This window comes from Ranitomeya imitator, chromosome 1 (assembly GCF_032444005.1).
Source record: "Ranitomeya imitator isolate aRanImi1 chromosome 1, aRanImi1.pri, whole genome shotgun sequence".
In the NCBI taxonomy this organism is placed as follows: domain Eukaryota; kingdom Metazoa; phylum Chordata; class Amphibia; order Anura; family Dendrobatidae; genus Ranitomeya; species Ranitomeya imitator.
Genome location: NC_091282.1, coordinates 643609189 through 643637054, shown reverse-complemented (window position 1 = coordinate 643637054; position 27866 = coordinate 643609189). Strand labels below are relative to the sequence as shown.

General features: G+C 48.0%; 1 protein-coding gene across 2 annotated transcripts; it reads left to right on the top strand.

The window, feature by feature from the left end:
- Positions 1–226: 226 nt before the first annotated feature.
- Positions 227–27866, top strand: IQGAP3 (IQ motif containing GTPase activating protein 3). 2 transcript variants are annotated; one of them, XM_069727832.1, is made up of 38 exons: positions 227–342; positions 1729–1816; positions 1901–2057; positions 2691–2768; positions 2893–2969; positions 4676–4743; positions 4820–4933; positions 5145–5323; positions 5873–5960; positions 6042–6205; positions 6279–6366; positions 6639–6802; positions 6885–7045; positions 7155–7276; positions 12141–12304; positions 13072–13162; positions 13634–13801; positions 13900–14042; positions 14124–14294; positions 14388–14471; positions 14545–14616; positions 14768–14837; positions 15107–15315; positions 15399–15551; positions 19763–19926; positions 20012–20236; positions 20538–20678; positions 20778–20862; positions 20980–21206; positions 21280–21412; positions 21500–21602; positions 22945–23092; positions 23203–23290; positions 23364–23576; positions 25394–25560; positions 25642–25743; positions 25822–25930; positions 26747–27866. In XM_069727832.1, the coding sequence occupies exons 1-38, from the start codon at positions 303–305 to the stop codon at positions 26861–26863; spliced, it is 4935 nt and encodes a 1644-aa protein (XP_069583933.1). In that variant the 5' UTR covers positions 227–302; the 3' UTR covers positions 26864–27866. The 2 variants fall into 2 exon arrangements, with proteins under 2 accessions (XP_069583933.1, XP_069583941.1); XM_069727840.1 differs by having other exon boundaries at positions 23203–23294; positions 23368–23576.

Genomic DNA, 27866 nt, shown 5'->3' with positions numbered 1-27866 from the left:
TAATACAGCTAGTAATGATACAATTACTGTCCTGAGTGTGGAGAATATGCCCTGCATACTTTCACTGTCCAACAGCAGCGATGAAAGACTACAGTTTCCAGCAGCCCTGCTGACGTCATCTACAAGGGACAGCAGCGCCTGGGAGACAGGGACTACAGTTCCCGGCATTCCTGCGCCTCTGGTGACGTCATCGGCGAGCGCTCACCTGACAGTTAGTTCGGGAAAGGTTTGCGGCGGGACATTCAAATCCAGAGTAAACAGAGGAGAGCGGAGGCGGAGAGGACGGACGGCAGCGGGCAGACATGGGGAGCAGAGCCGGGCCCGGGCCGCCCACCAACGGCTGTGAGTGCGGAACCTGCAGGGGGAGGGCTCCATAGTAGCTATCCAGCGGCGGTGGCAATACAAATCCCAGCATGCCCGGCCATAGGTGCTGTCCCATAGCAGGACAAGTCCGTCATGTCTGTCATTTAGTCACGTGACGTCTAAACTCACATATTAGTATTAATACTGATTTTTTTTTTTTTTTATTAAAAAATATTTTTATACTTTTTTTAATGTATATATTTTTTAATTAAACTTTTTTTAATAACATTTGTATTATTGTTTTTATGCGATGCTTTTTATTTGTTTTCACTTTATTTCCCTTAATAAGTCTAATGTGTTGCTTCATTAGCTTTTAATATTTCTGTCTTACGTTTTTATGTAAAAGTGATGTTATACTTGTCTTTTTCCCACTGTCTATAAGAAGTGATCAGGAGGCCGTTATTCGTCTCTGGTACTTCTGTGTGTCATTAATATTTTTTTTCTTATTGCTATTAATAGTGTTCACTTTGTTACCTTTTGTATCTTTTTTTTCCACCTTTTTATTTAATATATAAAAAAAAAATTACTACAAACATTTCTATTCCTTGTTACCACCTCATAGCCGTCCATAATCAATGTCTTGGTCAGGCTGTCTTTTGTGATTTACCGTTTTGCTTTTTTTAATTTCTTTTTCTTTAAACAAATATTTTTATACTTATGTTCAAAATTTTTTGTAATGTGTCCTTTTTTTTTTTCAATTTTAATATTACTTGATGTGAAACGTCTTTATACAATCAGTTTCCAAACTCTGTTCATTAGGCATGTCCTTTTTTATTGGTATTTTTGTTCTTGGAGCAGCTCCGGTGTTGGTGAGGTGGTAGCTCGGGTGGTGGTGAAGTCTTGGGAGGACCGGAGATTACGTGAGGGAAGATATCGGGAGATTAGTTCAGAGATATATGGAGGAGACAGGTTGTGGATGGCTTTGTAGGTCAGTGTTAGTAATTTGAACTGGATACGCTGAGGGAATGGGGGCCAGTGAAGAGATTTGCAGAGGAGAGGAGAGAGGAGAGAGGTGGATTAGCCGGGCAGCAGAGTTGAGGATGGACTGGAGTGGTGCAAGAGAGTTAGCGGGGAGGCGGGAGATGATGAGGGCATGCACAAGAGTTTTAGTAGATTGAGGGCTGAGGAAAGGACGGGATTTTGGACAGCACAGAGGTGACATCTGGGCCAGAAAGGTAGATCTGAGTGTCGTAAGCATAAAGGTGGTACTGGAATCCATGGGACTTTGAGTTGTCCTAGACCTAGACCCAGGGTATAGGTGGAAAAAAGTAGGGGCCCCAGGACAGAGCCTTGAGGAACTCCCAACAGAGAGAGGGCTGGATGTTAAATTACTTACATGATGCTTTTTTTTTTTCTATCTCTCAGACGAGCGTCTCACGGCGGATGAGATGGACGAGCAGCGGCGTCAGAATGTTGCCTATCAGTACCTGTGCCACCTGGAGGAGGCGAAGCGGTGAGCAGGACGTGATAGGTCGTGATTGCCACCATCTTCTCTGTTCTCTTGTGTCCTCACAGTTTCTCCTGGTCTTTTCTGCAGCTGGATGGAGTCCTGTCTGAATGAGGAGCTGCCGCCCCCTACGGAGCTGGAGGAGAGTCTGCGCAACGGCGTCTTCCTCGCCAAGCTGGGGAATTTCTTTGCTTCAGATATCGTGCCGCTGAAAAAAATCTATGACTGTGACCAGCTGCGTTACAGGGTTAGCAAAAGAGATGAAGCCTGTTATTTACCGTATTTATTTATTTTTGCACCTACTCGAGCAGCCCGTTGGCGCTCTGCCGCAGTTTGCCTCGGGCGGCCCGTTGGCGCTCTGCCGCAGTTTGCCTCGGGCGGCCCGTTGGCGCTCTGCCGCAGTTTGCCTCGGGCGGCCCGTTGGCGCTCTGCCGCAGTTTGCCTCGGGCGGCCCGTTGGCGCTCTGCCGCAGTTTGCCTCGGGCGGCCCGTTGGCGCTCTGCCGCAGTTTGCCTCGGGCGGCCCGTTGGCGCTCTGCCGCAGTTTGCCTCGGGCGGCCCGTTGGCGCTCTGCCGCAGTTTGCCTCGGGCGGCCCGTTGGCGCTCTGCCGCAGTTTGCCTCGGGCGGCCCGTTGGCGCTCTGCCGCAGTTTGCCTCGGGCGGCCCGTTGGCGCTCTGCCGCAGTTTGCCTCGGGCGGCCCGTTGGCGCTCTGCCGCAGCTTGCTGACCAGCAAACCCATTTAGATTCTGCAGTCAATAGTTGACAGCAACATCTGACTGCAGCGATCTGACACTGGTCCGGTATTATTTCTGCTGAATGTATTGCAGTAAGTGAATGGGTGACTGCAGCTTTCGATTAACCCCTGAATGACTATATTGCAGGCAGCGGGCCTTCATTTCAGGCACACAGACAACATCAACCACTGGCGCCACGCAATGAGTCATATCGGGCTGCCGACAGTAAGTGAAAAATTGTCGTGTGTGTCTGCCTGCCTGTCTCTGTGTGTGTGTGTCTGTGTATATGAGCTGTCTATTATTCCTGGACTTGTAGTCCATTCATACTTGAGACGATCTTTTGTTGCAGCTTTTTCAGCCTGAGACCACGGACATATATGACAAGAAGAACATGCCCCGCGTGGTGTACTGTGTGCATGCCCTCAGGTGAGGTCAGACATGTTACCCACGGACTTTATCCATTTTTGTAGATTTAAAGGGGATGTCAAATGTTTTCTTTCTTGGTTAACAAACAATTCAGACTGACGTTTTAATACAAGTGGAATTGCCCTTTAAGTTGCCGGATATACACTGCTCAAAAAAATAAAGGGAACACTTAAACAACAGAATATAACTCCAAGTGACTCAAACTTCTGTGAAATCAAACTGTCCACTTAGGAAGCAACACTGTTTGACAATCAATTTCACATGTGCAAATGGAATAGACAACAGATGGAAATTATTGGCAATTATCAAGACACACTCAATAAAGGAGTGGTTCTGCAGGTGGGGACCACAGACCACATTTCAGTACCAATGCTTTCTATCTGATGTTTTGGTCACTTTTGACGCTCATGGTAGCATGAGAAGGTCTCTACAACCCACACAAGTGGCTCAAGTAGTGCAGCTTATCAGGATGGCACATCAATGCGAGCTGTGGCAAGAAGGTTTGCTGTGTCTGTCAGCGTAGTGTCCAGAGGTTGGAGGCGGTACCAGGAGACAGGCCAGTACACCAGGAGACGTGGAGGGGGCTGTAGGAGGGCAACAACCCAGCAGCAGGACTGCTGCCTCAGCCTTTGTGTATGGAGGAGCACTGCCAGAGCCCTGCAAAATGACCTCCAGCAGGCCACAAATGTGCATGTGTCTGCACAAACTGTTAGAAACCGACGTCCACAGATGGGGGTTGTACTCAGCACAACACCGTGCAGAACGATTGGCATTTGCCACAGAACACCAGGGTTGGCAAATTCGCCACTGGCGCCCTGTGCTCTTCACAGATGAAAGCAGGTTCACACTGAGCACGTGACAGAGTCTGGAGATGCCGTGGAGAGCGATCTGCTGTCTGTAACATCCTTCAGCATGACCGGTTTGGCAGTGGGTCAGTAATGGTGTGGGGTGGCATTTTTTTGGAGGGCCGCACAGCCCTCCATGTACTCGCCAGAGGTAGCCTGACTGCCATTAGGTACTGAGATGAGATCCTCGGACCCTTTGTGAGACCATATGCTGGTGCGGTTGGCCCTAGTTTCCTCCTAATGCAGGACAATGCCAGACCTCATGTGAGTGAGTGTGTCAGCAGTTCCTGCAAGATGAAGGCATTGAAGCTATGGACTGTCCCGCCCCTTCCCCTGACCAGAATCCGAGTGAACACATCTGGGACATCATGTCTCGCACCATTCACCAACGTCACATTGCACCACAGACTGTCCAGGAGTTGGCGGATGCTTTAGTCCAGGTCTGGGAGGAGATCCCTCAGGAGACCATCCGCCGCCTCATCAGGAGCACGCCCAGGCGTTGTAGGGAGGTCATACAGGCACCTGGAGGCCACACACACTACTGAGCATCAGTTTGTTGTCTTGAGGCATTTCCACTGAAGTTGGATCAGCCTGTAATTTGATTTTCCACTTTGATTTTGAGCATCATTCCAATTACAGACCTCCGTGGGATATTAGTTGTGATTTACGTTGATCATTTTTAGGTTTTATTGTTCTCAACACATTCCACTATGTAATGAATAAAGATTTACAACTGGAATATTTCATTCAGAGATATCTAGGATGTGGGATTTTAGTGTTTCCTTTATTTTTTTGAGCAGTGTATATTGTTTTCTATATTCTGTTGATCCAGCATTTCTTTTTTTATTTCTCTTTTTACAGTCTGTACCTCTTTAAGCTGGGTCTGGCTCCTCAGATTCAGGATTTATACGGAAAAGTGAATTTTACAGGTAATTATAGTATCTGTTATCTCCTCTGGACATGGTATGGGGGGTCTAATGGGGTCTCTTACCATTCTCCTTCCAGAGGAGGAAATAAACCACATGAAATGTGAGCTGGACAAGTACGGGATTCAGATGCCGGCGTTCAGCAAAATCGGGGGGATCCTGGCCAACGAGCTGTCTGTGGACGAAGCTGCAGGTAAGTGACAATGTCTCTTCTGTTTACACCTCTGCTTTCTCTCAGTGAATAGGAACAGTCTCATTTACTTTCAGAATCTGAAATGTGACTCTCTCATTGAGTTTGTGGCAAATTGTTTCCATCTGCAATCTAAAGGATTTCCTGCACTGGACACATTGTAACAAATCCTTTGCTATAGAAGCATGTAACCAAAAGTGTCTGTCTGTTGCAGTACATGCAGCTGTCATTGCCATTAATGAAGCTGTAGAAAGAGGAGTGGTGCAGGACACCATGGTCGCCCTACGCAATCCTAATGCCATGCTGATGAACATCCAGGAGAAGCTGGCAGCAGTATACCAAGAGCTCCTCCACCAAGCCAAGTCAGCCAAGATGGCGAATGCCCACAACAAGGTGAGTTGTGCTGACTGACCTGACCCTACCCACACTGCTTATCCTGTATTATACCCCAGAGCTGCACTCACTATTCTGCTGGTGCAGTCACTGTGTACATACATTACATTACTGATCCTGCGTTACATGTTGTATGATACTCCAGAGCTGCACTCACTATTCTGCTGGTGCAGTCCTTGTGTACATACATTACATTACTGATCCTGAGTTACATCCTGTATTATACCCCAGAGCTGCACTCACTATTCTGCTGGTGCAGTCACTGTGTACATACGTTACATTACTGATCCTGCGTTACATGTTGTATGATACTCCAGAGCTGCACTCACTATTCTGCTGGTGCAGTCCTTGTGTACATACAGTACATTACTGATCCTGTACTGATCCTGAGTTACATCCTGTATTATACCCCAGAGCTGCACTCACTATTCTGCTGGTGCAGTCACTGTGTACATACATTACTGATCCTGAGTTACATCATAGTATTATACTCCAGAGCTGCACTCACTATTCTGCTGGCTTTGTGTTGACCTCCTACTTTCTCTGTAGGTTCAGCAGAATCCCTCGGACACTCGAGATATCTACGATCTCTGCCTGACACAAGCTGAAATACAGGGGAACGTTAACAAAGTGAACGGTGAGGTGCCCCCGCGATGTTACTGATGTATGTAGCAGACACTTTGTGCCACGCTGACGTTTTCCTCTTGCTCGACCTCAGTGCATGCTGCTCTGGAGTACGTGGATGAAGCTCTGGAGAGGAATGATGTGGGCAGCCTGTATGCCGCTTTGCAGGACTCCGCGCTCCTCCTGCGCAGGCTGCAGAGGGAGAATGCTGACTGTTACCTTGAGCAGCTGACAAATGACCGGGAGCAGAAGGCACTGGTGAGTCCCAGTGTACTGATAAGCCACTTCCATCCCTGCTCTCGGGTTCTTGTCATGGTGTATTGCATTCCAGGAGCTGGGATACATGGATCTGCTGGAAAAGGAGGAGCTGCAAGCTGGAGTGGACGCAGCCAATCAAAATGCAGTCAAAGAGCACGCCTGTATGTTTCAAGTCTTAAAGGGGAAATCCATATTAACAGAATATGACTATTAACCATTTTGCATTGCCTTTATCATGTCTGATTGGGAGGGAAGTTGAGATTTTTGGGGGGATTGCCTGAGGGGCAGTACCCTCAGGTATGCCACCACCTTGGCAAGCAGAACTCATTTTTGCTTGGTGAAGTTGTCCTTATTTAGCCTTGGCCCTCGCCTGAGGCGGCGCCAGTACTGCTGAGTAAAGTGTGATATTTCTCTTGCTCTCTCTCTCCTGTAGTGGAGCAGGCGGTCTCCCGGATTAATAGCGCCATTCGTAAAGGAGTCTCAGCACTGACCGTACATGAGCTGACCAGCCCAGACGCACAGCTGCCGGATGTCTACCCCTTCGCTGCTGACCTCTACCAACAGGAGCTCTCTGTTCTCCAGGGACAGAGTCCTCGGGTGAGGACCACCAATATGGCTGCCCATATAACTCCAGCCGCCAGCTCCCAGGGATTGGCTGTGACCACTATTCTCCCCCCAGGGCTCGCTGGTGCAGGAGGAGCTGTTTGTGGCCGTGGAGATGCTGTCCGCCGTAGCCCTGGTGAACCGCGCCGTGGAGGCTGGGGATCTGAATGCTTTTTGGGCCGCCATGACAAGCTCTGCTCTAGGCCTGGCTGACGTGGACGAGGAGAACGTCCAGAGGTGAGGAGGGGTCTCCTGGGGATCACCTAATGGGGGTGAAGCCTCAGTGCTCCCCTATGTGCAGTACCGCCACATTTACACAAGGTATGCCGGACCCCTGTTCTTCTAGGTATTTCAACAAGTTGTGCAAGCGGCGGCGGCGCTCTCAGGGGGTCGGCGGCTTCCTCAGCTGGAACGACCTGCAGTCCTGCGTCAATAACACCAACCGCTCAATACAAGAAGAAGATGACAGTAAGTGGACGAGTCCGGCCCCTGAAGTCTTCTAGTGGGGGGCCGAGTGATGAGTCCTCCACTGAGCAGTGATCACTGGTCAATGCATATCCAGTGATTTCATAGACCTCTCTCCCAACCCCCCCCCCCCCCCCAGTGTGGCCCCATCTGCTCTGAGTACCCCAGTAGAGGATTTAACAAGGGGAGGATGGATTTATATAGAATATTCAAGAGTAAAAATCTTTTTTCTTTATCGCTTCATTGGGGGACACAGATAACCGTGGGTGTATGCTGCTGCTAGGAGGCTGACACTATGCAAAAGAACAATAGCTCCCCCCCGGCAGTATACACCCCCGACAGGCACTGAGCATCCCAGTTTGTGCTTAGTGTCTGTAGGAGGCGGACCTGGATCTCCCAGATCTGCAGCTAATCATTTGTTGTTTTTTACTAATTATTTATTTTGTTTTTCAGATTAAACTTTTAGGGAATCAGGGTGTTAATTCACTCTGCCTTCCCATCAATAGCGACTGAGCGAGCAGTGTGGTGTCACCCACATCGCAACACTCAGGCCTGCTGGCAGGACATTTCTCCCCAGCAGTGACCCCCACCCCCTTATTTCCTCAAGGGGGTTGATGCCGTCTCCTGGAAGAGGGTTCTTCTCTCCAGCGTCCCTGCCTTCCCTTGGGCCCCTGGACGACCCTCACCATACAGCGCTGAAGATCAAGGTAATGAAGATATACCGGGGGGGAAGGGGATTGTTTGTATTACGCGCCATTTCCACGCTGGCTCGCTTCCCTCCCCTGGACCTTTCAGCGCTGACAGCTCCCCTTTTTACTTTCACTTTCCCTCAGTTCGGGCTGGTCGGCCTCGCGTCCTAATCGCCCGCCCTTTCTGGCGCCCAGCGATATTTTAATACAGCTCCATGCCCCCTTCTGCCGTTGGACCTATCAGGGGTTTCCTCTCTTCCCGGTCATTTGCTGTGCGCTTAACCACTCCCCACGAGACCTCTCTTCCTCCTCCATTTTGGTTTCTGCTCCCTATCGGACGCTACACCGGTCGGTGGGCTCAGATACCGGCTCAGCTGCAGCTCTTTCTTTCCTGTACGGTAGGCTTTCATCCATACCCTAGCAACCCTCCCCTGCAGTATATCATACTCTGGAGGCAGCGCTGCAGTAGTTTAGACTTACACAGGCAGGGCTTTCCAACCTTTTTTTCTAACCGTAAGCTCACAGCCTACATATGTCCAACTCTATTGGGGCTTCTGTTTCCAAACCCACCATCATTCATTACGCTGGCTCACGCTGCAAGAAAAAGTGGTCAGCAGGTCAGTCGTCACCCTTCTGCCAATCCTGCAGTCCGCCTACCATATCTGCCCCGCAGGAAGCTTCCGAACCTCGGGATGTGTGCACTCCCCCTCCCCCAGAGTGGGCTGTTGCTATGTCTCAGTCAGTCTCTGACTTGACTAAAGTATCCCAATCTCTGGTCCAGGTGCTTGAACGACTTCCGCATCTATCTACAGCCACCAGTGCTCCGACCATCTCTCATGGCGAGTCGCACGCACCAGCTATCGACCCTCAGAAGAACGCTCCGGCCGGCCGCTCCAGAAAGAGGTCCCTGTCTGGCTCCTCTTCCAGCTCTCCGGGTCCCTCAGCAGTTCCCAAGCTGCTCACCTCTTCCCAATTCCCCTCTTCGGAGGAGGACCTTGGGTCGGACATAGATTCCCTGTCCGGGTCTGACTCAGACCAGATGTCTGACATACAGATTATTGTAGGTAGTTTTATCTTGGCTATCTCCCAAACTCTTAAACTTAAACAGGACGAGGTTCCCTCACAGGATCCTTCTGTCTCTTTCAAACGGGTCAAGCGCCCTTCTCGCTCTCGCTCCTTTCCCAATCACGAGGAATTTGAGGCTACCCTGTCCAAGCACTGGGAACATTCTGAGAAGCGCTTCCCAGGCAGAAAACACCTGGACATATTATACCCTTTTAGTGCTGATCTTCTTGCCAAATGGGCAGAATCTCCAAAGGTGGACCCGCCAGTTTCCCGTCTTTCTTCCAAGATGGACGGTGCATCTCTTAAAGACGCTACGGACAGACAGATTGAGACTCTAGCCAAATCCGCTTTCGAGGCATCAGGAGCTTCCCTCTGCCCCAGTTTCGCCTCCACCTGGGTGGCAAAGGCCATTTCTGCCTGGGCCAAGATTCTTCGATGAGGCATTTTGGCTTCGGCTTCCCCACAGGAACTGGCTGATTTAGCGGACCAGTGTGGCCACGCGGGCAAATACGTTTTGGCTGCCTCCTTGGATGCAGCGGCCTGCTCTGCAAGGGCAAGTAGCAACATCATTGCCTTACGCTGCATTCTTTGGCTCAAAGCATGGAGCGCAGATACAACTTCTAAGAAGTCTCTCACCAACCTAGCCTTTCAGGGTTCCAGACTCTTTGGCTCTCGGTTAGACCAGATCAATGCTTCTTCTCGCATTTACCACAGGTACTGGAAGGCCTTCTTCAGGTGGTGCGAGACACATAACGTCTTTCCGATGATTTTTTTCCCTTCCGGACTTTCTGGGGTTCCTGCAGTCGGGTCTCGACTCGGGTTTGTCCCTCAGTACCCTAAAGGGTCAAGTTTCCGCCTTGTCCATTCTTTTCCAAAGGGACTTTGCTTCCATCTCTCAAGTGAAGACCTTTCTGCAAGGAGTTGCTCATCTTGCTCCTCCTTTTTGTCCTCCGCTGGAACCTTGGGACCTCAATTTGGTTCTCAGTGCCCTTCAGACCGTTCCTTTTGAACCGCTTCAGGACGTCTTTTTTTTTCCTTTCTTTCCTGGAAGGTGGCCTTCCTCATTGCCATCACATCAATTAGAAGAGTTTCCGAGTTGGCAGCATTATCCTGCTGCTCCCCTTTCCTGGTTTTCATCAGGACAAGGTCGTTTTAAGACCTGTTCCCGAGTTTCTTCCCAAGGTGGTTTCCACTTTCCACATCAATGAGGATATCATTCTTCCTTCTTTTTGCCCTTCTCCTGTTCACCCCTTGGAGAAGTCTCTTCACAAGCTTGATGTTGTCAGGGCCGTTCGGATCTATCTTTCTAGAACTGCCCATTTTTGCAAATCAGACTCTGTCATTGATGAGGGCCTTCAAGCGTCCAAATCCACAATTTCGCGCTGGATTCGTTCTGCTATAACAGAATCCTACCGTGTTCGAGAGAGACAGCCCCCTCCTGGGGTACGGGCCCACTCCACCAGAGCTGTCGGTGCTTCCTGGGCTGTTCGTCACCAAGCCTCCGCTTTGCAAGGCTGCCACCTGGTCGTCTTTGCATATGTTAATGAGGTTCTACAGGGTTCATACCCAGACCTCATCAGATGCAGGTTTTGGTAGGAAGGTACTGCAGGCGGCAGTCGCACACCGGCCGACCTAAGTCCCTTTTCTCGTTTCCTTTCTACCCAGCCTTTTCTGGGACTGCTTTTGGACGTCCCACGGTTATGTGTCCCCCAATGAAGCGATAAAGAAAGAGGGATTTTTGGTACTCACCGGAAAATCTTTCTTGGAGCCTTCATTGGGGGACACAGCACCCTCCCTGGTAATTTATTCTTGGTACAGTTTTTGGACCTATAAGTCCCGATTGAGTTGGTACGCATGTGTTTTAGGTTATGGTTATTTCTCCTACTGCTTTTTTTTTCACCAACTGGGATGCTCAGTGCCTGTCGGGAGTGTATACTGCCGGGGAGGAGCTATTGTTCTTTTCCTTTTTGCATAGTGTCAGCCTCCTAGCAGCAGCAGCATACACCCCACGGTTATCTGTGTCCCCCAATGAAGGCTCCAAGAATGAGATTTTGCGGTGAGTACCAAAAATCCCTCTTTTTTTTTTTTTTTTTTTTTTTTTAACCATAAACTTTGTATTAGTATGTATTAGACATAAGGTCATGTTAACAACAATTTAGCCTTCAGTACATTATTACAGATATTTCCTCAAAAACATTAATCAGCTTAATATAATGATAATTTAACATAACTATTATAGGAAAAAAAAAGGGAAGGAGTGATGACTGCAGATTATTATTCCCGTGTGTTACCATGAATAGCTCTATTACATCTTTATGACCACAGTATTGTCTGAATGCCAGCCAGCTGTCCCATCTCCTGAGATGATGTTGTATTATTGGTGGATGAAGCAACTATCCTCTGTGATTTGTCATTCACCAATGCTACGATGGACATTTAGGTTTTTCCAATATCATGCGATTTTAATTCTAGTAGCTATGAGGATGTGTGCTCTCACTGTCCTGAACTCGTGCGGGATCAAATCCAGGTCAACGGCCAGAAGCGCCCGCTCTCTCCCAGTTTGTATTGGGATGCCACTAATCTGAGACACTAAATGGGAGATTGCATCCCAGAGCTTCCTCACTGTACGGCACTCCCACCAAACATGTAACATATCTGTGTTGGCGTCTCCACACCTCCAGCACACATCCGGAGAGCTGCAGTAGATCTTGGACAATCTGTAAGGTGTGAAGTACCACCTCTACAGCAGCTCTGGTGTTCTCCAAATGGTTGGTGAAAAAAAATAGTATAAAGAAATACAATTATATGATGATAAAAATAACTTGTCATATTTCTTTTAATAAATAAATATATATTTTTAAGCACTTTTTATATAAAAAATTATGTATAGAGTTTTTTTTAATATCATTCTAGATAATTTTTTATAATGTATTATATATTTAAACCATATACATTTATGTATTAATTTTTAATCTTATGATACATTTTTAAATTAAAGATACGGTACAATATATTAATATTTTATTTGTATAATTTCTGTATTAATATAATATTTATGGTTTATGTATGTAAATATATTTTATACTCTTTTTTTTTTTTTTTTATCATCTTAGAAATCTTGGCCGTCAACCTCATTAATGAAGCACTTGATCAGAACGATCCCCAGAAAACATTCTCCGCCCTGCTGCTACCAGCGGCTGCTCTCAGTGACCTCACCCTCCCTGTGGCATGCCTCTATCACCAGATCCTCACCGTTGACCTGCGTCACAAAAAGAAGGTGAGGTGGCCTTGTGGGGGTCTCCTAAAATGTTAAAGTTGGGTTTAAAGGGAATCTGTCACCCTATTTTTGGCCTATAAGCTGCAGTCACCGCTATCAGGGCCTTATCTACAGCATTCTGTAATGCTGTAGATAAGCACCGATGTAACCTGAAAGATGAGGAAAAGAGGTTATATTAAACTCACCCAGGGGCGGTCCCGCTGCTGTCTGGGTCCGATGGGCGTCCTCTTCTTGTCTTCACGCTGCGGCTCCGGCGCATGTGTACTTTGTCTGGCCTGTTAAGGACAGAGTAATTTACTGCAGTGCACAGGTTTCGGACCTCTCTGACCTTTCCCGGCGCCTGCGCACTGCAGTACTTTGCTCCGCGCTCAACAGGGCAAATCAGTACGCCTGCGCCGGAGCCACGACAGGAAGCAAAGAGGATGTCATCGTATGAAGATGGGAGGCACCAGAACCGGACCGCGACGCCCATTGGACCGGACCGCCCCTGGGTGAGTAAAATCCAACCTCTTTTTCTCATCTTTCAGGATACATCGGGGGCTTATCTACAGCTTTACAGAATGCTGTAGATAAGCCCCTGATAGAGATGACTGCAGATTATCGGCCAAAAATGGGGTAACAGATTCCCTTTAACTGTAGCTGCCACCAGGGGAAGCTCACTGCAGACAGTGCATTCTTCACTACATAATGCAGATGTAGTGTGCTCCCCCTGGTGGTGGATACAGGGGACAAGGCTATAGCTCAAATGGCTCCATATCCTGGCACAGGTGACCCGGGATGACTCTGCACTGCTCTGGTTGGAGGAAATACAGCAAGGAGTGTCCCAGGCCAATCAGGAGAATGCCAGAGCCCGTAAAAGTGAGTCAAATAGTCCAGTGGGACTTGTAATTAACCGCTTTTCAACTGGAGTCTTTCAGTCTTATTTTGCGTTTACTAGCTGTGGTTTTTTTTTTTTTGGGGGGGGGGGGGGGAGTATTTAAATATAGAACTTTTTTTTTTTAATACCTTTTTCTATTTTTTTTTTCTTTACCATTTTTATTTATTAGTATTTTATTTGACTTTTTATAATTAATTTTCATTTTCTGTTATTTTTGCGATTTTATTATTTTACTATTTAGTTTTTATTTATTACTAATAAAAGGAAAATTAAAAATAGTAGATTTTTTCCCTAGGTAATTTGTCCCCAAAAATGTAAAATTGAAAATGTACACTAATAAAGGTTAAAATGAGTTCACTATTTTGTGGACAATCCACTAAGCTGCTGCAGAACCTCTTTTTGAAGGTTGTAATGTTTCTTACATTCTCCCATTCTTCACCGCTGCTCCTTAGTGGCGCTGGGCATAGCAGCCATCAACCAAGCCATAAAGGAAGGGAAGGCGTCACAGACCCTGCGGGTGCTACGTAACCCAGATGCCTTGCTGTGCGGGGTGGTGTCAGACTGCGCCCAGGGATATCAAGCCGAACTCGGCTCTGCCATGACCGCAAAACGCAAAAGAGGTGGGGAAAACTACAGAGCAACGCAAAGCAGCATGGGCTTGAGTGCACGGTTGTTCTGAGCTCTGCTGCCCTCTCCTGTCCCTCTTTGCTTACTACAGGTGATGCCGCCAATTACTGGGTGAGACACAAGGTGAAGGAGAGGGGTGACTACTTCTTTCATCTGCACTCATTCGAAGGGACCTGGGATCTGCCTTCTGGCTTCAGTCCCAGCACGACGCACCTCTCTCGGGAGGAAATCCAGGTAAGAGGGGAGACTATATAGGAATGTGCTGGCCGTCGTCTGATGCAGTATGGGGTATATTGACTCCTGCCTGTTTTACAGTCCACCATTAATAAAGTGACGAGTGGTTTCAAGCGTGAGAAGCAGTGGGAGGCTAACGTGGACATGCTGGTGAGACTGCAAGCGCGGATGAGGGCCTTCCTGGTCCGCCAGAAGTTCTCCGAGAGGATCCATCTACTGCACAAGCAAGTGCCTGCTGTCACCTTGATCCAGGTACAAGCCTGTGACGCTCCAGTTGTTGTAAGACTACAACTCCCAGCATGCCGGACATCAATTTTGATAGGATTTGATGTGGGCTGTTGACAGGCACACTGGCGGGGCTGCAGGCAGCGACAGGAGTATCTACAGAGGATGAGGTACTTACACGAGAATGTGGACGCCATTATTAAGGTACTACTGTTTGGACACCGTGGGTTTCGGTGCAGCTGTAACGGATCAAGACAAATATTGCTTTTCCCTATAGATCCAGTCACTTGTGAGGATGTGGCTCGCCCGCAAGAAATACCGTGAGAGGCTGAGATACTTCCGGAGGAATGTACGTAGTACTATTGAACAAGACCATGTATGATCAGCCGCCCCCATGTCCGATTCCCATTGTGATCAGTCAACGCCCCCGTGTCCGATTCCCATTGTGATCAGTCCCCGCCCCTGTGTCCGATTCCCATTGTGATCTATTGCATTTGCAGGTTGGCAGCGTGATAAAGATCCAGGCTTTCTTCCGAGCAAGCAAGGCTAGAGGAGACTACAGGATGCTGGGTGAGGGTCCTCACTAGGAGACCATGGTCCCGAGGTCTCCTGGCAGCTCCTTCCATAGTAGCATAGGGACCTTTATTTGTTCAGTGGTCAGACCCCAGGCTCGTGTTACGCGATCCCAATGGTGGTACAGAGCAGGTCCTTTCTGATCTACTGTTGAGGTGCTGCAGTGGGTAATGACTGCGGCACCTAAGGGTTTATATCGGCCAGGATCAGAGCCAGCTCCAGTCTTGGCTGTACGTCACGGTTTTGCTTCCCTTTCCTTGTCCCAGTCCATGCCAGAAACCCCCCTCTCAGCACTCTGCGGAAGTTTGCGCACTTGCTGGAGCAGAGCGAGCGTGATTTTTGGGAGGAGCAGGAGGTGATGAAGCTGCGGGAGGAGGTGGTGAAGAAAATCCGATCCAATCAACGGCTGGAGAACGACCTCAATACGATGGATATAAAGATCGGCCTGCTGGTGAAGAATAGGATCACTCTGCAGGTACAGAGCGGCCCACACACTCATGTCCGCTAATTGGACCCCCGATAGTTTTACAATGACCACTACTTTTATCTGTTGCGCAGGAAGTCGTATCTCACTCTAAGAAACTAACCAAGAAAAACAAGGAGCAGCTGTCGGACTTGATGGCCATCGATAAGCAGAAAGGGTTAAAGTCTCTGAGCAAGGAGAAGCGGCAAAAGCTGGAGGCTTATCAGCACCTCTTTTACCTGTTACAGGTGAGGCCACCATTGGGCTGTGAATGGGAGGTGTGTGCCAGTAGACATTTCCATTCACTGACAGCTATCAGTTACCGTATATACTCGAGTATAAGCCAACCCGAGTATAAGCCGAGGCACCTAATTTTGCTACGGAAAACTGGGAAAGCTTATTGACTCGAGTATAAGCCGAATATGCATTGTTCCCTCATCCCTGTCCTGCCATGTGTGGCTTCCCCCATCCCTGTCATTGTATGCAGGCCTCCCCGTCCCTGTCCTTGTGTTGTTATTATTATTGTTATTATTTATTATTATAGCGCTATTTATTCCATGGCGCTTTACATGTGAGGAGGGGTATACATAATAAAAACAAGTACAATAATCTTGAACAATGCAAGTCACAACTGGTACAGGAGGAGAGAGGACCCTGCCCGCGAAGGCTCACAATCTACAAGGGATGGGTGAGGATACAGTAGGTGAGGGTAGAGCTGGTCATGCAGCGGTTTGGTCGATCGGTGGTTACTGCAGGTTGTAGGCTTGTTGGAAGAGGTTGGTCTTCAGGTTCTTTTTGAAGGTTTCGATGGTAGGTGAGAGTCTAGTTGTGGTAGAGAGTTCCAGTGTAGGGGTGATCTGCGAGAGAAATCTTGTATACGATTGTGGGAAGAGGAGATAAGAGGGGAGTAGAGAAGGAGATCTTGTGAGGATCGGAGGTTGCGTGCAGGAAAGTACCGGGAGACGAGGTCACAGATGTATGGAGGAGACAGGTTGTGGATGGCCTTGTATGTCATGGTTAGGCTTTTGTACTGGAGTCTCTGGGTAATGGGGAGCCAGTGAAGGGATTGACAGAGGGGAGAGGCCGGGGAATAGCGGGGGGACAGGTGGATTAGTCGGGCAGCAGAGTTTACAATAGATTGGATGGGTGCGAGAATGTTAGTGGGGAAGCCACAGAGCAGGAGGTTACAGTAGTCGAGGCAGGAGATGATGAGGGCATGGACTAAGGTTTTTGCAGATTCTTAGTTTAGGAATGTACGGATCCGTGAAATATTTTGGAGTTGAAGGTGGCAGGAAATGGAAAGGGCTTGGATATGCGGTTTGAAGGAGAGATCAGTGTCAAGGATTACCCCGAGGCAGCGAGCTTGTGGGACTGGGGAGAGTGGGCAGCCGTTTACTGTAATGGATTGGTTCATTTGAGGGGGGGGAGGGGGGGGATCAGGATCGCGTGAGATGGGGGAAAGTCAATGAATTCTGTTTTGTCGATGTTAAGTTTTAGAAATCTAGCGGAGAAGGAGGATGAAATAGCGGATAGACATTGAGGAATTCTGGTTAGTAGGGAGGTGATATCTGGTCCAGAGATGTAGATCTGTGTGTCATCAGCATAGAGATGATACTGAAAACCGTGAGATTCTATGAGCTGTCCCAGGCCAAAAGTGTAAATGGAGAATAGCAGGGGCCCTAGAACTGAACCTTGCGGGACTCTGACAGAGGGGCGAGGTGGTGTGTGAGTGGGAGACGCTGAATGTTCGGTCAGTTAGGTATGACGAGATCCAGGATAGGGCCAAGTCTGTGATGCCAAGGGATGAGAGGGTCTGCAGCAGCAGGGAATGGTCCACTGTGTCAAAGGCAGAGGACAGGTCCAGGAGGAGGAGGATAGAGTAGTGTCGCTTGCTCTTGGCAGTTAATAGGTCATTGGTGACCTTAGTTAGGGCAGTTTCAGTGGAGTGACCGGAAGCCTGATTGTACGCGGTCGAAGAGGGAGCAGGAAGATAGATGGGAGGACAGTTCAAGATGGACGTGTTGTTCCAGTAGTTTTGAGGCATAGGGGAGAAGTGATATAGGATGATAGCTAGATACAGAGGATGGGTCAAGAGAGGGCTTTTTGATGATAGGTGTGATTGAGGCATGTTTTAAAGCTTGAGGGGAAAACGCCAGTTGTTAGTGATAGGTTGAAGAGATGGGTTAGAGTTGGGATGAAGACTGGCGAGGTTTGGGATGAAGTGGGAAGGGATTGGGTCAAGTGCACAGGTGGTGAGATGCGATCTTGAGAGTAGAGTGGAGAGTCGATCTTCTGTAATAGTGGAGAAGTTGGTTTTGGAGGTGGAGGGCTGGGTAGTTGGGAGGAAGGGCTCTGGGGGTTGTCGACTAAAACTGTCTCTGATGGTCTCAATCTTCTGCTTGAAAAATGAGGCAAAGTCTTCAGCTGAGATGAGTGGGGAGGAAGGAGGGGCTGGGGGGCGGAGGAGAGAGTTGAAGGTGTTGAATAACTGTAGGGTTGTGAGACAGGAAGGATATGAGAGATGAGAAGTAGGCTTGTTTAGCTGTGGCGAGTGTGGTCTTGAAAGTAGTGAGGGACTGTTTGAATGCGATGAAGTGCTCGCTGGAGTGGGATCTTTTCCATCTCCGCTCAGCAGCCCTGGAAGCTCGCCTCAGTTCTTTAGTCAGGCTGGTGTGCCAGGGCTGTCTGTTGATTTTGCGAGCTTTGGTATATGTGAGAGGGGCAAGAGATTCCAAAGCTGCAGCTATTGTGGTGTTATATAAAGCGGCAGCGTCATCCGCATTGTGTAGGGAACTTAAGTCTGAGAGGGAGGAGGGCTTCAGAGAGTGAGTGTAGATCAAGGTGTTTAAGATTTCTGCGAGGGTGTGCAAGTTTGTGGGGTGGGGATTGTAGAAAAGGAGTGGAGAGGGAAGAGAATGTGAGTAGATTGTGGTCAGAGAGTGGAAGAGGTGAGTTAGAGAGGTTAGATAGGGAGCAGAGGTGAGTGAAGATGAGGTCTAGTGTGTGACCATCTTTGCGAGTGGCTGCAGAAGACCATTGAGTGAGGCCGAAGGAGGAAGTGAGAGAAGTTTTGTGGCAGCTGAGAGGGAAGTGTCAATGGGGATGTTGAAGTCACCCATGATGATAGTGGGGATGACCACAGAAAGGAAATGAAGTAGCCAGGTGGTGAAGTGGTCAAAGAAGGTGGTGGCTGGCCCTGGGGGGCGGTAAATGACAGCCAGTTGGAGGGGGAGTAGATGCGCACAGAGTGCACCTCAAAGGAAGGGAGGGTAACAGAGGATGGCAGTGGGATTGGGGTGAAGGAGCAGTTATCTGACAGGAGAAAACCAACTTCTCCGCCATGCTTGCTGCTGGGGCGGGGTGTGTGAGAAAGGGGGAAGCCACCATACGAGAGTGCAGCAGGAGAGGCTGTGTCAGAAGGGGTGAGCCAGGTTTCGGTGATGGCGAGGAAGGAAAGTTTGTGATTAATAAAAAGATCATGGATGTAAGAAAGCTTGTTGCAGACAGCGAGCGTTCCACAGGGCTGCTGTTAGTGGGACTGGGGAAGCGGGGGCCGGGCGAATGGGTATAAGGCTTGTATGAATGCCTCCCTGTCCCTGTATGCATGCCTCCCCGTCCCTGTCCTTGTATGCATGGTTCCCCCTCCCCTGTCCTTGTATGCATGGTTCCCCCTCCCCTGTCCCCAGGCCTCCCCTGTCCCCAGGCCTCCCCTGTCCCCAGGCCTCCCCTGTCCCCAGGCCTCCCCTGTCCCCAGGCCTCCCCTGTCCCCAGGCCTCCCCTGTCCCCAGGCCTCCCCTGTCCCCAGGCCTCCCCTGTCCCCAGGCCTCCCCTGTCCCCAGGCCTCCCCTGTCCCCAGGCCTCCCCTGTCCCCAGGCCTCCCCTGTCCCTGTTCCCAGGCCTCCCCTGTCCTGGTATGAATGCCTCTCCTCCCCTGTCCTGGTATGAATGCCTTCCCCTTCCCTGTCCTGGTATGAATGCCTCCTTATCCCCTATCCCTGTGTACATGTTTCCTATTGAAAAAAACAAACAAACATCCTACTCTCCTACTAGCGTGCCCTCGGTGGCACTGCATCTCGTTCCGGCACCTGCCTTCAGCTGTTCCTCCCGAGCGATCACGTGGCCCCACTCATTAATGTAATGAATATGCTCTCCACGCCTATGGGAATGGAGACGTGCGCATATTCATTACCTTAATGAGCTGGGCCACGTGATCGCTCAGCAGGAACAGCTGCCAGCGGCTGGAACGAGATGCAGTGCCAGCACCAAGGGCTCGCAGGTAGGGGAGTATGACGAGTGCTGGAAGCCGCCGGCTCTGGTCTTTGTGACCCGCCGCTCCCCTCCCCCGCCGGCTTTCTTGACCGTGACTTGTGTATAAGCCGAGGGGGTTGTTTTCAGCACAAAAAATGTGCTGAAAAACTCGGCTTATACATGAGTATATACAGTATATTAATGTTTTCAGACGAACCCAGAGTACATGGCCAGGCTGATCTTCCAGATGCCTCAAAACAACTCCACCAAATTCATGGAGTCGGTAACCTTCACCCTTTACAACTATGCCTCTAATCGGCGGGAAGCCTACCTGCTCCTCAGACTCTTCCGGACGGCTCTCCAGGAGGAAATAACGTGCGTACCCCATTAAGGACACATGCGCCAACCCCACATACCACAGGCATTAATTTATAAGTATCTGCCCCTACCTTCCTTGCAGCTCCAAAGTGGACAGAATACAAGACATCATAACCGGAAACCCTACGGTCATCCGCTTGCTGGTCAGCTTTTACCGCAGCGCCCGTGGCCAGAACGCTCTTCGCCAGATCCTGGGGAACGTGGTGAAGGAGGTTTTACAGGACAAAACCATAAATATTCGCATCAACCCAGTGGAAATCTATAAGAGCTGGGTGAACCAGGTGGAGTCTCAGACCGGAAAACAGAGGTAGTGTGGATGGCTGATCATCTCTGCTGTAGGTTAGCCCTATAGGATCAGAAGCTTTAACTGCTTAGACGCTGATGTGGGCATGGACCACCGCATCTAAGGGGGTTAGATGATTGGGATCGGAGGTAATTGATCCTGGCTTCTGCAGTTGTAAGATTTTTGCTCTTGAGCCCAAACCAGCACTGCTCTATACATGTCTTCTATTTTCCACAAATGTCTTCCTATATCTTTGGTTAAAGAAAAGATCTGTCTCTTGAAGCTTTCAATAATTTAATTTGCACTGTAACGTTCGTGTTTTCAGCACGCTCCCATACGATGTCACTCCGGAGCAGGCACTCACCCACTCGGAAGTACAGAGGCGTCTCGATATCTCCATCCGGAACCTCATTGCTGTTACCGACAGATTTTTCTCCACCATCTTTGCCAACGTTGACCAGATACCGTAAGTACAAAGATGGACATGAGCTCAACAGTCGAGGCCTGGAGGTCTTCTGTAAAGTTACATATACATGACGGTTCTCTGCTTATTGTCTTCTTTAAGATACGGCATGCGTTATGTTGGGAAAGTGCTGAAAAATTCACTGAGTCAAAAATTCCCAAGAGCCAGCGAAGAGGAGATCCATAAGGTGAGCCTGCGACATGCGTGCTGCTGCACCAAGCGCATCCTCTAGCCTCTCCTGTGCGTTACTCATATTTACAACCGGGACGTTCTACATTTATGCTACTGCCAATATCTCTTACAGATCGTGGGTAACTTGCTCTACTATCGCTTTATGAACCCTGCCTTGGTGGCTCCCGATTCTTTCGACATAGTGGACATGTCAGCGGGCGGCACTATACATCCAGATCAAAGGCGGACATTGGGCTCCATCGCCAAGCTTCTTCAGCATGCGGCTGCCAACAAGATGTTTGACGATTCCCACTTGGGTCTGGTCAACCAGTATCTGGCGGAGATGCACTGGAAGTTCAGGTGAGTGTCAACCACCTCTTGATATCCTCAAAGCTTGTGCTTGGACTTACAAGTCTCTGTTCTTCACCTATAGGAAGTTTATCCTGACCGCTTGTAATGTCCCCGAACCGGAGGAGCGATTCAATGTAGACGAGTACTCTGAGATGGTCAACACCATTAAACCCGTCATATACATAACGGTTGGGGAGCTGATAGACACACACCAGGTACGGATTTGCATGGCTACCACATCGGCTTGGTGGCCACCCTTGAATGTGGTGATATGATTACTGCCTTGCTTCTTGCATTTTCAGTTGTTGTTAGAGCACCAAGATGCCATTGCCCCAGACCACAAAGATCCAATACATGAACTCCTTGAGGACCTCGGAGAACTTCCTACAGTCCAGTCCTTGATCGGTATGTTACAAAATGTAGAAAGTTGTATCCAAGTCTCCATCCACAACAATGTCCACATCTATTCAGAATTGATTTTATTTGCGTGGAACTTGTCTGAAGGCTTTTGCCTCCCCCCAAAAGTGCCATCAATACCTGATGGTTTTTCAAAGGTGCCCCAATACACTTCATTTTTTCATAATAATTCCCTCTTACACTATATACTGGTTATCCAGTAAAGAAGGTGGAGATACTGCAGAATCAAGATATGCAGCCAAGCCTTCCTACCACATTACATGGCCTGATTGGCGTCCCTGAAAACATAGAATATCATAACAAGCCCTATATTTTTTTTACATTAATCAAGCTATCTACAGCAGGTCTAAGCTTGGTCAGCTTATCTTGATTCTGCAGTATCTCCACCATCCTGACTGAATTCAGTGCAAGCATGCTTTAAATTTTATATTTAGCAAAAAAGACTCATGGAGTTGGTCTACCAAGGTCTCCAAAAATAACCCTGTACTGTACAGTGTGTCATTTTGCAAAGAATAAAGTTCAACGCCCTCTTGCACTGTTTACTAATGAAGTTTGTACAGTGAAGTAGGTGGAGATGCTGCAGGGTCACAATAAGCAGTCTATTGTTTTCCTGCTCCATGTGGCTTACTTTAATATCCTAAAAAAAAAGTTGCTTGTGATGATCTTTGTCCATAGGGGCATCAACTGGGGCATGTAGTTCAGAAATAGGTTGTGGTCAGCTTATTTTGACTCTGCATTGGCATTACTTGCTTGACTGGATGATGTAGGAAAGGTCACCATGGTTAGTTGCAATGACGAAAACTACATTTATTGATGTTAGTTTGTCGTGTTCAGTGGTACCAGATGTTACAAGATGGACCAAGGATTCGGTTCACCCTGACCTTGGTCATGTCCTGTCAGGAATGGTGTAAGGGAAACTTTGTGGAGAGATGGATCGAAATTATGGCAGTCTTCTGTATGATACCTTTGAACATGACACTCTGACACATGAATAAATATAATTTTTTTCCTTCAGCTAAGGCATGCCATAGTCAGTCAAGGAGGTGGAGATGCTGCGGAGTCAAGATAAGTTGGCCATGTTGTGTTTTCCCCACTACATGCTTTGACCTATATCCTTGTAGGCATGGAAGGTCATCACAAGTACTGTCTTTATGGACATCAATCAATATAGAAGAGGGGATAAGCGTGGTTTTATCTTAACTCTACAGGGTCTTCACCTTTTTACTGGATAAGACTAATTAGTATTCCGTGCATGTGCACTGGGGCTACTGAGGACCTCCTTAGGGGACTGTAGTATTTGTGAACCTCTTCTTTGTCTTCTATACCCCAGGAGAAAGCACCTCCAACCTGCAGGACTCTGCTTCTGAGCAAGCTCTGGCCCAGCTCCGGAAGCTGGAGATGTCTCTTACTCTTACAAACAAGTTTGATCTGCTCGGGGCCAATACAGAAGACATGGACTCTCACAGCTTACTGCTAAGGTGAGGGGTTGGGTGGGCCGATCCCAGGGAGCTCCCTATGTCTTGCTGCCTTGGTGGGAAGACTAGGCCATGTGTCTTCACCCTCTGATTTCTGCTCTTCCTATATCTAGCACCAAGCACATGTTGGTGGATATCATCCAGTCCCAGCCCGGAGATTCCCTAGCAGAAGTCCTGAACACCTCTGCCTCGGCTCAGCAGGCAAGTACAGGACTGCCATTCATGGCAGCTCATCACACCCAATGGAGGGTGTCATTTTTACTTTTCTGCTCAGGAAGCATCCCACTACCACTTAATGCACCAACGAGCCCTCAGAGATGCCCAGACCCCGGAGAAGATGAAACGCCACCGGTCTCTGGTGGGCAACAGTAAACTATCAATCGAGGATAAGAAGCGGAAAGTCATCCGGAATCTGCGCAAACTGGAGAGTCTGGGACTGGTGTCCGCTCACAACCATTACCAGGAAATGATCAACACGATTGCTAAGGTATCTGCCAACACACCATGTCAGGGTAACTTGTAATCGACACATTGTGCTCCAGAGCAGCATTTATAGTTCTGCGGTTTCCAATAACAATAGAACTGTGATTGTAGCTCTGGAGCATAATACATAATGAATAGGCGGTGTACCTAAACCTTGGGCTAGTAGTCTCTACCCTATATCTCACAACTCTTGGTTGCACTGAATTTCAGTGGCACTACAATTCCCAGCATACTCAACAGCCATAGGCCATTTGGCTATAATAAAACTGAAACACCAGCCATGTCTTGAGTCTTGGAGGCCATTGTTTGATGGCTGGGGTTGTATGGCATTTTAGTTACCGTATATACTCGAGTATAAGCCGAGACCCCTAACTTTGCCTCAAAAAACTGGGAAAACTTAATGACTCGAGTATAAGCCTAGGATGGAAAATGCAGCAGCTACCGGTTAATTTAAAAAACAAAAATAGATACCAATAAAAGTAAAATTAATTGAGACATCAGTAGGTTAAGTGTTTTTGAATATCCATATTGAATCAGGAGCCCCATATAATGCTCCATACAAAATACGCCCCATATAATGCTTCATAAAGTTCATGATGGGCCCCATAAGATGCTCCATATTAAAATATGCCCCATATAATGCTGCACAAATGTTGATTATGGCCCCATAAGATGCTCTATAGAGATATTTGCCCCATATAATGCTGCACAAATGCTGATTATGGCCCCATAAGATGCTCCATAGACACATTTGCCCCATACAGTGCTGCATAAAGGTTAATAAGGGCCCAATATATGCTCCGTAGAGATATTTGCCCCATATAATGCTGCACAAATGCTGATTATGGCCCCATAAGATGCCCCATAGAGATATTTGCCCCATATGCTGTTGCTGCGATAAAAAAAAAAAGACATACTCGCCTCTTGTCGCTCAGGCCCCCGGCACTTACAATATTCACCTGTCCTCGTTCCACCGCCGGGCGCCGCTCTGTCTTCCGCATCCTCTGCACTGACACTCAGGCAGAGGGCGAGCACTAACCACGTCATCGCGTCCTTTGACCTGAGCGTCGCAGCAGAGGACGCAGAAGACTGAGCCCGGCGGTGGAATGAGGACAGGTGAATATCGCGCAATGCTGCTCCCCCTCCCTATTATACTCACCTGCTCCAGGCGCGGTCCCTGGCAGCTTCCCTGATGGTCTTCTCCAGGCGCTGACAGTTTCTTCCAGCGTTGAGCGGTCACCGGTACCGCTCATTACAGTAATGAATGCCGCTCCACCCCTATGGGAGTGGAGTCGCGTCCATATTCATTACTGTACTGAGCGGTACCATGTGACCGCTCAACGCTGGAAGAAATTGTCAGCGCCTGGAGAAGACCATCAGGGAAGCTGCCAGGGACCATGCCGGGAGCAGGTGAGTATGTCACAGCCGCCGCTACCTCTCCCCCACTGACCCCCTGGGACAATGACTCGAGTATAAGCCGAGAGGGGCACTTTCAGCCTGAAAAAATGGGCTGAAAATCTCGGCTTGTACTCCAGTATATACGGTATGTATTGTGCTTCAGAGCTGAAATCTCTCATCCGTTCCTGCTCGCACTCCAGGAAATGGTTTTTACAGCACACGCTGTATATTAATATATAATGCTATATTAGCTCAGCTGAATTGTTTGTCAACTTGCTGACCGTCTCCAATTATAATACTCCAGAGCTGCATTCACAATTCTGTAGTCTTTTGGTCTGAAATCTTCAAGCTTTTTTCAGGATTATATGCTAAATAGTTTCATATTTGGAAGCTTAGTTTTCGTTTATTTTTCACTGCTTCTAGGATATCCGGAACCAGAGGAGATATCGTCAGCACAGAAAAGCAGAGTTGGTGAAACTCCGTCAAACCATGCACAGACTGCACTGCAAGACGTCCTTCCACGAGGAGCAGATCGACTTCTACAACCAGTACATCAAGACCTGCCTGGACAACCTCACTGCCAACCAAAAGTATGCTGCTCTCTAGTACTGGTATTGTCGCACATGGAATCTCTCCTGCACACCTTATTGATTTCCTTGTTTCCTCCCTAGACCAACAGGGAAAAATAAGAAGCAGAATTCTCTGAACTACACGGCGACCCGACTACATGAGAAGGGCGTCTTGCTGGAGATAGAAGACCTGCCATTCAGCCAGTCAGTACTTATCCCCAGATTGCAGGTGTTGTCGCAGTCCTACAAGCCCAAAATCCTGAATTATGTGATCTCTTCCAGATTCCGTAACGTCATTTTTGACATCACCCCTTGTGAGGAGCCTGGAAAGTTTCAAGTGAAGACTAAGTTTTTGGGAGTTGATATGGAAAAGTTCCAGCTTAGTTATCAGGTCAGTGAGGGGTTAATTATCAAATAGTCACTAGAGCTCTGCAAGTTGAGTATCTATGATGACATCAGAGCCAACTGGCAACTAGACCTTGACTTCAGTGCCCAATGGGGCCCATCTGCTACATAAGTAGAAACTAGTATTCTGTGTGGCACATGATGGGTGGCGGCAGGGCACTACTAATGCAGGTTCTACTATGGCGCTTTCTAGAGGCACCATGACTGAATCTGGCTTGAATTGTAAGAAGGGTGAATGAAAATATTAGCTCTACATAATTTCAACCTATGTTTACCTTTCACTGATAGGAAACAGAGACCTTAAAAATGGATCACCCCAAACTTAAAGGTTACGTGTCACTTGTAATTTTTTTTTTACCCTGCGTAAATGCCGCTGTTCTCTTGAATCCGATTATGTTTTTCTTTAGTTCCTGCGCCTCTCCGTTCCCGAGATATGGCATCTTCTTCTTTGTATGTAAATCTAGCAGTTTTAGCTCAGTGGGCGTGTGCCTTAACTCTTGTCTGTGTTCATCTTTCAGAGGCCACGCCCACTTTGCATATAAGGCTAGATTTATAGACCGAGAAGAGGAGGCTATATCTCAGTAACAGAGAGGCACAGGAACTAGAGACAAACATGGCCGGATTCAGGAGAACAGCGGCTTTTACATCATGTAAAACAAGCTAAATATTTATGAAAAGTGTCAGGACCTCTTAAGTTGGCCATAAAGTCTTTATACTTTTCCAGGAGTCCTAGTTGGTGTCAGAAAACAGGATCAAATCTTTCCTTTAACCCTTTTATCTTCCTGTGTCCTTTTCACATCAGGATCTCCTCCAGCTGCAGTACGAGGGAGTGGCCGTCATGAAGATGTTCGATAAAGCCAAAATTAACGTGAACCTCCTCATCTTCCTGCTAAACAAGAAATTCTTCCGCAAGACCTGAACAATCTTCTCCGGGATCTCTGCTTTCTGCCTCCAATGAGCACTACACCTCCACATGCTTCTGTGATGTGAGACGAACGCCCTCTAATGGCCAAATGGGAAATTGCAGCTATTGCAACCACAGTACCTCCATGAATCACGTTTACTTGCTAGTCAATATCAATACTGCAGATTTATTAATCTAATGCAAATGCTGCTTTGTTTCTGCGGTAACTGATACTTATTGGCCTCCTCGCCTTATCGTCTCGTCGCTGATCTTCCAAGCCGATTACTTCAATGATTTGTGCAATAACGTCACTTATACTACAAAGCACGATGATTTACAGTCATAGGGGTCTCTATTGATGAAGCAGGAGCCCTCCATGATGCGTCACCTTGGACCATCCGCTGATCTTGCCTTTGGGTTTCTGCACTTTTATTTAACACCTTCACTCCCATCTTTTACCAGTATATAGGCCCAGTTTTACTTTCCCCAAATACTGCAACTTTGAGAGCTAATGGCTGAACAACGCAGAGCACTGTTAAAGAAAAGGAACCTATGTGAGCTGCTGAAGCACTATAACTCCCAGCATTAACTAATGTACAGTGTTAGCTCAGACACTCAAGGCCTGAGTGGGTGCCCTGAGCAGAATTTGTAATGGTGACAATCCATGGGAATCTTACAAAGTGTTTGACAACCTGTGCAGTTGTCAGCTGCTCCCCCACTATAATGGTTAACAATTGTATCTGGTGACCACAGACTTTATCTTAATGTCTGCAGAAGTTTCCGTTGTCAATGTCTGCTTTTATCTGTGTATATGTCTGCCCCCCAATATATTTATTCACCCCGCATACTATTCACCCTCATGTAACAACACTTTGTGGCAATGTTTGGCCCTATTTCTCAGACCTGCTTCCATTCTTCTGTGTACAGGCAGATGGCGTCTTTATATTAAAATCAAAGAATCGCTAGTTTGTATTGATATTTCTATCATTTATTTTAATAAAGCTCAATTATACTGTAA

Bases quoted from the DNA above. Each gene is read 5' to 3' on its own strand.
- IQGAP3 (XM_069727832.1), top strand. From the start codon at position 303: ATGGGGAGCAGAGCCGGGCCCGGGCCGCCCACCAACGGCT. The intron at 20,863-20,979 runs GTGAGCCTGCGA...TATCTCTTACAG, and splicing joins GCGAAGAGGAGATCCATAAG to ATCGTGGGTAACTTGCTCTA. The intron at 23,577-25,393 runs GTATCTGCCAAC...CACTGCTTCTAG, and splicing joins TGATCAACACGATTGCTAAG to GATATCCGGAACCAGAGGAG.